The sequence below is a fragment of the Bubalus kerabau genome, chromosome 19 (assembly GCF_029407905.1).
Source record: "Bubalus kerabau isolate K-KA32 ecotype Philippines breed swamp buffalo chromosome 19, PCC_UOA_SB_1v2, whole genome shotgun sequence".
Lineage (NCBI taxonomy): Eukaryota > Metazoa > Chordata > Mammalia > Artiodactyla > Bovidae > Bubalus > Bubalus kerabau.
The window spans coordinates 34,211,344-34,220,565 of record NC_073642.1 but is presented as its reverse complement, the minus strand read 5'-3'; the positions used below and the strand labels follow the sequence as shown (position 1 = coordinate 34,220,565).

Genomic DNA, 9,222 nt, shown 5'->3' with positions numbered 1-9,222 from the left:
TGCTTGCTCAGTCACTTCAGTAGTGTCCAACTCTTTGCAACCCCATGGACTGCAGCCCGCCAGGCTCCTCTGTCCAAGGGATTCTCTGGAAAAGAACGCTGGAGTGGATTGCCATGCCCTCCTCCAGAGGTATCCTCCCAATCCAGGGATCGAACCCATGTCTCTTATGTCTCCTGCATTGGCAGGTGGGTTCTTTACCACTAGTGCCACCTAGGAAGCCCATTGAATATAGATAGGAGAGCTCTAATAGTACTTTTTCATAATTAATTAATACTTATTATGTAACTTCCTAAGTTATTACTTTTATGATAACATCATTAAAGGATATAATTTTTGATTGAAATATAATTCACAAACCAGAAAATTCATCCTTTTAAAGTCTATAATTCAGTGTCCTTTTATTTGCTATGTTGTATAAGCATTATCACTATCTAGTTCCAGAACATTTTTACCATCCCAAAGAGAAACTCCATACCCAATGGCAGTCACTACTCATTCCCTGAACCCCACCACCCCTAGGCAACTACAGATCTACTTTCTGTATTTATGGATTTGCTTCACTAGAAATTTCACATAAATATGAATGTCCTTTGGGGTCTGGTTTCTTTCACAGGGCTTCCCTCGTAGCTCAGCTGGTGAAGAATCTGCCTGCAATGCAGGAGACCCTGGTTCAATTCCTGGATTGGGAAGATGCACTGGAGAAGGGATAGGGTACCCACTCCAGTATTCTAGGTCTTCGCTGGTGGCTCAGATGGTTAGAGAATCTGCCTGCAATGTGGGAGACCTGGATTCGATCTGTGGATTGAGAAGATCCCCTGAGATGGGAATGGCTACCTACTCCAGTATTCTTGCCTGGAGAATCACATGAACAGAGGAGCCTGGAGGGCTATAGTCCATGGGGTTGCAAAGAGCCAGGCACGACTGAGCAACTTTTTTGCACTTAGTATAAAGTTTACAAGATTCATCCATGATGTAATAAGTTCTTCATTTCTTTTTGTGGCAGAGTTATACTCCATTATATGGATATCCCACATTTTGTTTACTCATTCATCAGTTAATGGACATTTGAGTTTTTTCCACTTTTTGCCTATTATGAACAAGGCTTCTGTGAACATCTGTGGGCATGTTTTCATGTGGACACATGTGTTCCATTATTTCCATTATTATATCTAGCAACAATACATAGGTCATAAGGTATGTCTATGTTTAACTTTTTGAGGAACTGCCAAGCTGTTCCAAGGTAGCCTGCATCAACATTCCCATCAGCAATGTATGCAGGCTCCATGTTTTCTGCACCCTTATAATTTTTTTTAAACAAAGAAAGCTGAGTTTTTGTAGTTGTCTGAACTGGACCTCACACCCTCAGTTTCCTGTCAGGAAACAGGCCCAGGGCTGGGGTGCTTTGTGTTCTGAGTCCACTAGCTGCTCTCTTAAAGGTTTTTTCCTGTTATGGGGATTTAACTTTGGGTCTCTCTTAAGAATGAGTATGCCACTCCTTCTAAAAATTATCTCACCGAGTTGTCAACCTTGATTAACCATCAAAATCACTCAAGGATCTTATTGAAATACCCATTTCCAGGTCCTTTCTGGGAGATTCTGACCCTGTTGTTTTGAAGTTCAACCCCAGCAATCTGTATTTTTAAAAAATTGTGGGATAATTAACATATAACATGTAATCTACACATTTTTTTCAGTTGTAATGCAAGGTCTATTTTATTTAGAAATCAATCAGTTTATACCAATTAATTTATAACAGCAATATATATTTTTGACAAGTGCCCTAGGTGATTCCGATGAGTAAAGATTGGGAAGGCTGGTATTATCCCCACAGCAATCTGGCCCATTTTGCAGATGAGAGAGCTGAGGCTCAGAGAAGAATAACTTGCTCTAGATCAGAATCAGCCTCATTTCCTGCAAAGCCTATCATCTGTTCAATAGGACACTGTTCAATATGATCTGTTCACATTTGCTAGCAGAACTCTGAAAAGAGCCTTTCACCATGCACGACTAGATCTTAGCAAACATCCCATATTCCTTTTCCCTATTCCCACTGAAGGTGGTGAGAATATTGTATTAGTTTCTTTTGGCTGTTTTCCTAAAGTACCACAGGCTGCATGATTTAAAACAGCAGAAATTTATTTTCTCACAGTTCTGGAAGCTAGATATCCAAAATCAGGATGTCTGCAGGACCATGCTGTCTCTGATGGCTCCAGGGAGGACTCCGTTCTATACCTTTTTCTTAGCTTCTGTTGTTCACTGGCAGTCTTTGGCATTCCTTGGCTTGCAGCTGCATAACTCCAATCTTTGCCTCCATCTTCACATGCTGTTCTTCCCTCTGTGTGTCAGTCTGCATCTTCTCCTCTTCCTATAAGGACATATTGGATTAAGGACTCTTCCTATTTCAGTAATGACCTCATCTTACATATTAATTACACCTGCAAAGATCCTGTTTCCAAATAAGGTAACGTTTACAGGTACCAGGGGTTAAGGCTTCAAAATACCTTTTGGAGGGACACAGTTTAACTCACAACATCTATGATAATCAACAGGAGTCAAAAACAACACCAGAATCCTCCAGTTAGGCATAAACATGGTGACCCTTAGCTTTTTCAAAAAGAAGATAGAACCCAAGGGTCCATATGGTGGGGATGGGGGACTTTGGCCACTTTCTGGGGATGGACAGTTAAGGGCTTTGATGTGGTGTCAGAACAGTTCAGAAATCTCATTCACCCAGTCCTTATTCACTCAATCAACAGCTCTCTGTGGGATTCCTGCATTCCAAGAGCTAGGTAGGGAGCAAGGCAGACAGGATCCATTTAATCACGGCTTCTGGTTTACTGGGGTAACTGGCAACCAGAGGTTCACACTAATGAGGGCACAACTACAAACTAAGGTAAACTCCGACAGGAAGAAATCCAGTGTCACCAAGGAGACCTTCCTGTGACTGTATTTCGTCCTTCCCTTTCTTCAATTACCCTTTTCCCTGGGAAACCTGTAGGTATTTCAACATCTCAGTGAAAGAGGGGACTAGAGCGTCCCTAGTGGCCAATATGGGCATAGCAGTGATCCAAACTGTAGAACAAATCGAGTGGGGGCTGGGAGATGAAGGGAGCCAGTCCGGGAGATGCACTGGCCAGGAGGGAGTGTGTCTCACCCAGGGCTTCCTTTAACTGTGCAGTGAACATGCTCTGGGAGATTCATGGCCAGTCGGACCCCTCTAACTCACCCCTCTTCCCTACCAAAATCCATCTATTGTTTGGTCCATCCTGTGATGCCAGGAAGGCAGGCTAAGTTCTGGCCAAGCTAGGGTTAAGCCACAAAGAGCAACCCTCCTCTATGCTGGCTGTAATGGCAATGAAATCCTACCTAGCCTGGGTAGCTCTCAATCTGTCTCCATCTCTGGTCCCACTACCAGGGCTCCGTCTCCTACCTCCCTGCAGTATAGCAAATGCAGTCAGGCCCCTTCCAATTCACTTTCCACCTACACTGGTGCCAGAAGGATCCTTCTCAAACATCAATCAGACCAAGGTGAGACTTCCTTGGTGGTCCAGTGGCTAAGACTTCCACTCCCAATCAGGGGCCCCAAGCTCCAGCCCTGGTCAGGGAACTAGATCCTAAACACCACAACTAAAGATCTCGCTCAAGTCCTGCAATTAAGACCCAGTGCAGCCTAAATAAGTAAATGCTTTGTGCTGTGCTAAGTCGATTCAGTCGTGTCTGACTGCAACCCCATGGATTGTACCCCATCAGGTTCCTCTGTCTATGGGATTCTCCAGGCAAGAATACTGGAGTGGGTTGATGTGCCCTCCTCCAGGGGATCGTCCCAACCCGGGGACCAAACCAGAGTCTCTTATGCCTCCTGCATCGGCAGGCGTGTTCTTTACCACTAGTGCCACCTCAGAAGCCAAGTAAGTAAATAAACATTTTAAAAAATAACAATGGAATATAACGAAAAGAAAAAAGACCAATACCAAAAAAGACTAATGGAATATAATGAAAAGGAAAAAGACCATTGCCTCCCTCCCTTTCTTCAGGGAGGCTCCTTGTGACCTGGCTCCCAGCTCCCACCTGGTATTCCAGTCCCACCTGCTTTGGCCGAGCTTTGTTCAGACACCCGTGGCTGCCTCAACACCAGATGCAGCATCACCTCTGTGCCTGGAATTCCTTGTCTAGTCCTGTCCAGCTGGCTAACTCTGTCTGGTCACTGCTGAGCCAGCTCCATCAGTACCTCTGAGTGAATTAAGTGCCTCTTCTCAGAACTCCCTTCTCCTACTATTACTGCATTGTGCCATGACTTTCTTTTCCCTCTCCCCTAGACTGGGATATCCTGCAGCAGAAACTGTGTCTGATTATACTGTGATTCTCCCCCCGATTCCCCATCCAACCCTGTGCTTAGATTGGGACCTGGCACAACAATGAAGTCCCTCATGGTCCAGCTGGTGGTCCACTGCCCATCTAACCACATGCTCTGGCCTTAGATTATATATATTTATGCTCCCAAGTGGATTCTGATTGTGTGACCAGATAGTTTTGGGGGTGTGAGTCTTCACTGCCACCCCTAGCTGGAAGTGTCCCCAAAGGAGGGCCCAGAAAGCTCTTGGATAGAGGTCCTACTGGAAAGATGGTATCTCACAGTGGGGCAGGGCACTCCCCACTCCCTCCCATTCTGCCACGAGTCAGTTCTTGAAGTGAGCTGTCTCTGAGGTGCTCCCGTGGCCACCCCCTGCCTTATTCCAGCACTTCTCAGGTTCCCACCTCAGCCTTGGAGTTGGGGGTGGATAGGGGTATCTGTCACCTCTTGGGTCAGCAGGGCCAGAGGATCTAGTAAAGCAGGGGTGGGGAGCTCATTCATAGACGCTGGGTTCCATTGCCAATCATGAGCACATATCAAAATCCTGGGAACTGAAGCTGCTGGGATGGAGTAAAGGTGCAAAAAGAGCCAGTTTCATAACCCACTTTCTAGCATGGGAGGCAGAAATGCAGTCCGCCATGTGAGCAGGGTAACACTCTGAAGGTGGGGAAACAACATGCTCCTCTCCTCTCCACACCACAGGGTGAGTTTCTAGGCTGGAAGGTAACTCACCTGACCCAGGACATCTTCAATGAGAAAGTCTCTGCTTGCATTGTCCTGGTGACCCAGCAATCAGGAGTTTAGACACTAGTGATCTTGGAAAGTTGACCCTCTTCCAGAACCAAGAGCAGTCTCTCCTAAGACTCTACCATGCAGGACCTCTTCTGTGTTGTATCATTAAATTCAGATGCAGACGCCCAGTGCCAGCCCAGGGCAACCTTGTTGTCAGGACAGTTTACATTCTCTCCACACTTCCTGGGCTGCTCCTGAGAGAGTCAGACTCACACACCCCAATCCCTTGGCTCTCCCCAGGGACTCATCAAGAACAAGACATTAGGGAGAGCAGCCCGTGCCAGAGTCTCTTTGACAGGGCCCACCTATCCAAAGCTCAAGCAGAGCTGGGGGGTGAGGGTGAACTCCCTGAAGAGCCCCTTCTATCAACTGCAGAAACCTACCTCTTGTTACCAGCAGAAGGATTTATTTCAGCTTTTTGCCTACCAAGTGACTTACATATTTCCCCATCTCTTCCTTTCCAAGGATGCTGTTAAGTTGCAAGGGGACAGGGTCTGCTTCTATGATCTTGGAGCTATATGCCCCTCCCCCCTCATATTTGCTAGAGTGCTTCCAGTACACAGCACTCCTTCCACCCTCCTACCTGACTTGGAGTTGGGCAGAAAGGCTTATAAGGCTGTTATCTCTCAACAGACAGCTGTGCAGGGCCAGAGGCAGCAGCTTATCAGGGAGCCTGCAGTGATTCACAGCCCAAGTCCCAGCTTCTCTGCTGAATAGTAATTTCCAGCAGTGGATTTGTGCTCAGTCTCTCCTCCCCCTCTCCCAAGGGTGTGCTGTCCTTTCTCAGAGAGAGAGAGAGAGAGCAATGAAGGGTAGATTCTATCCATGGGTCTGGGGGGCTTTGTGCCAGCCGTCTGGTAGGGCTGTTTATTGGCAGGAGGCTGCAGGCTTAGGGAGCCCAGTTGGGTCTACCACCCTTGGCAGTGACCCCCAGGATAGTTCACTGATGCTCACCTTCCTCCCCCTTCCAGAAAAGCAGTATGCTGCTCCCTTTCCCTTAGTGGTAACACGTAAGGTGACAAAGGTGCCCTTCTGGCCACAAGCCCTGAAGCTACTGGAGCTAGCCAGGAAGGGCTGAGAAAGAGGGAGGAACCAGGCACTGGGTAAGGTGCTCCCGGCACCATTTCAAAGCTGTCCAGTTTCTGTGCCTGGCCCTTAAGACTCCAAAAGCTAAGGATTCCAGGCTGGAGGGGACTGAGACACAAGGGGGCAGACCAGAGCAGTCTCTACACAGGCAAGTGGTTAGGAAAAAACCCAGGGACAGAACCATTTTTGTGTTTGTTTTATTGGAAGCAAGACTCCAGCTGTGGGGCTCAGGGGAGGTGGCATGGAGAGTTCTGTCCTGGGTCTCTCCCTCTGGGCCAGCATGGGGAAAGTGGGATGTTAAAAGAGCCTATGGAGACGCCCCTGCCACCATGATCTCAGGATGCTCCTTAAAAGCAGGGAAAGGAAAACTAGAAACTGTCCTGGGGTGAGGGGCAGAATAGCCCCTTACCCCTTGCCACTCAAAATCGCCCGCCCTCAAGCAGTGGCTTCCAACCCTTTGCCCTCTGCTGACAATGGTGGGGTGATTCCAAGAGCTTTCCTCAGCTTCCATCTTCCTACCTCACTTCAAGAATCCTACAGGAACCTTTAACCCTTGGGGTTAAAGGCTCAAGAATCCCATTGCCCACCATTCCCTCCCTGAAGAAGGTCCCCGTATGGCTCAGAAAAGCTGAAGGTGTCGTCAGGCAACACAGGTGGAGGAGCAACCCCACCACGAAGCTTCCCTGGGGTCCCCCTCTTGTCGCCTTGGGGTCTATACTGCCACATTGTAGGTTCCAGAGTACCAAGGCATGAAAGGCTAGAGATGCGTCTCAAGGTCGAAGCTCGGGGGTAGGATCCAGCCCGTCCAGGTGGCCCAGAGGCCGGAGTTCTCAGGCGGTCTGTTCCTCTTCAGCAGCACCTGGCTCGGGTTGTGACCTCTTCGCGGAGCTCTCTCCAGCAGCAGGTTCCCCTAGACTCCTCTTGGACGTCGGAGCAGTTGGCTGGGACGAGGGGCCGGGATGGGGGTTCGGCGGCTGGTAGCCGGGTTGGCGCGGATCCAGGGCATCCTTGGAAAGTAGGATGGCGAGGCTGGGCACGTTCTTAAGTACACTGAGACTGGCGGCTGGCTCGCCAGGCTTCTGCCCCGGCGTGGGCTCCGGAGGGAGGCTCTGCCACAGCTCGCGCACGCTCTGGTAGCGCAGCCGCGTGACCTGATGCAGACCCGCCAGGCGGCGCTTAAGGATCTCGGCACACGTGACGGTTTTGGTGGTGGCTCGACCGCAGCCGCTGAAGACGATGGCGCGCGTGGCTGGCTGCGCCATGCTGGCAGTGGCGAAGGCCAGCAGGTTCCGGATCTTGCTGCCCTCCTTGACCCGCATATGCACGGCGCCCGGCGCCAGATCGGCGAAGGGGCCTGAGCCCGGGCCGCCCTCCTCATCCCCGCTCCCCACCGGCGCCTCCTCGGAGCGCACCTTACGGAAGTTCTCCATGCGCCGTCGTTGCGGGGACGCGGGCTTCGCCATCGGGCCGCCTTAGCCCCGGGGCTGCATGTCGGTGGGTCGTGTCCGGCAAGGGCCGGCAGGGGTAAGGGTGCGGGAGCGGCGTGGACGCTGGCTGGCAGATTGGGACGGTGCGATCCTAGCCTTCCTCTTCTGTCCACTGGGCGCTGCTCTACTCGGCGATCTCTGCGCCCTGTGCTACGCGCCTTTAGCTGTGGCCCCGCCTCATAGCCTGGGAGCCCCGCCCCTGCTGCCGGGCCCCGCCCCTTACCCAGCCCTGCCGGCTCGCGCCCCAGCCTCCCCAGCCTTACGCTTGCATCCACTCTGGTCCTCGGATACCCGGGTTTGGGAGGTGCGCGCACCGCGGGGTGCCATGGCAGTGCCAGGGGTGACCTGTCAGCTGAAGTTTCCCTGTAATCACCATCAGCCCTACCTGAGCCTACCTTCATAAACCTACAACCTAAATAAAAACTGCGTTTGCTGGGCAAACGCCGCTTCAAGCCGGGTCCCCGAGCCCTTCCGCGGTTCGGGGAAGTCCACCCACCCCTTGCCCGCTCCCAATGAGAGATTTCAAAGCGGCCTTCTGGGAACTGGGACCTTTTTCTCCCACTCCTAGAGGAACGACACCCCCACCTCGACCCCGTCCCTTCGCTCCCGAGCCGCTCTTCTCGCCTGAATGACAGCCTGCGCGCTGTCAGCTGAGTGTAGTAGGCGCTGGCTCCGTCTCCGCTCCGCGCCTGCCCTCGACGACTATGTCTCGGCATGATCCTCGCAGGGCAGCCGGAGAACTGAGGTCTCAGCCTCGCCGCGCCTGACCGGAGCTGAAGGCTCCCAGACACCCCCGCACACCCGCTGGGGTGTGCGAACTAGGCTCTGGGCCAGGCTGTCCCCTGGGATGAATGGGACGAGAACGATGAGACCCCCCTCTCAAGAGGAGTTAAGCTCCCTCCGTCCATGCCTGAAAGTCAAGTATTAGAGCTGCATGCCCTAGAGTAAGCCAGACATTGTCCTCTGCTCACGTGGATCCCCCTTCTTCTCAGGTGGAATTTGCTGTTAGTCATTCAGGCCCCCTGGGACACAGTGGGGTCCTTTTTCAGAAAAGAGACTGGGTAAAAGCAGGTTTTGAGGGAGAAGGGAGGTAGCTGGGAAACGGAAATCTCTGGGACCTTATGGTGTTACTGGGTGCCCCTCCCCGGGAACTCCGCAAGACCGAGGGAGTGGCCCAGGATCTCTTTCCAGGAGAGATGAACAGTGAAGAGAGATGAGATTGGGCTTTAAAGGATTGCTGATGAGAGAGCGCGGGTTTGTGAAGGAGCTGTATTCTTCCTAGAATTGCCCTAGGGCCTTGTCCTTCATCCTTCCACCCCTCGCGCACACACAGAACTGAAGGTGGGCCAGACCTGATCCGGGTGGGGATGACTACGACGGGGCGCGGCGGGGTGGAGCCCTGATAGCTGCGGCCGACAGGAAGCCCTTGAAGTGCCGGGGTCATCCCAGTGCCCGGGCGAGCTGGTGCTCAGTCTTGAGACGGGGCTGCTGGGGTCCTCCTCCTCT

The 9,222-nt window shown here is 51.5% G+C and overlaps 1 protein-coding gene across 2 annotated transcripts; it reads right to left on the bottom strand.

Moving 5' to 3' along the window:
• Positions 1-2,118: 2,118 nt before the first annotated feature.
• RPP25 (ribonuclease P and MRP subunit p25) lies at positions 2,119-7,895 on the bottom strand. 2 transcript variants are annotated; one of them, XR_008705473.1, is made up of 2 exons: positions 7,642-7,895; positions 2,119-2,365 (listed from the first exon to the last, which is right to left on the bottom strand). XR_008705473.1 is itself a non-coding variant. In XM_055556213.1 (2 exons), the coding sequence occupies exon 1, from the start codon at positions 7,690-7,692 to the stop codon at positions 7,060-7,062; it is 633 nt and encodes a 210-aa protein (XP_055412188.1). In that variant the 5' UTR covers positions 7,693-7,892; the 3' UTR covers positions 2,119-2,365; positions 5,084-7,059. The 2 variants fall into 2 exon arrangements, 1 of the variants encoding a protein (XP_055412188.1); XM_055556213.1 differs by having other exon boundaries at positions 5,084-7,892.
• Between the last annotated feature and the right edge of the window lie 1,327 nt (positions 7,896-9,222).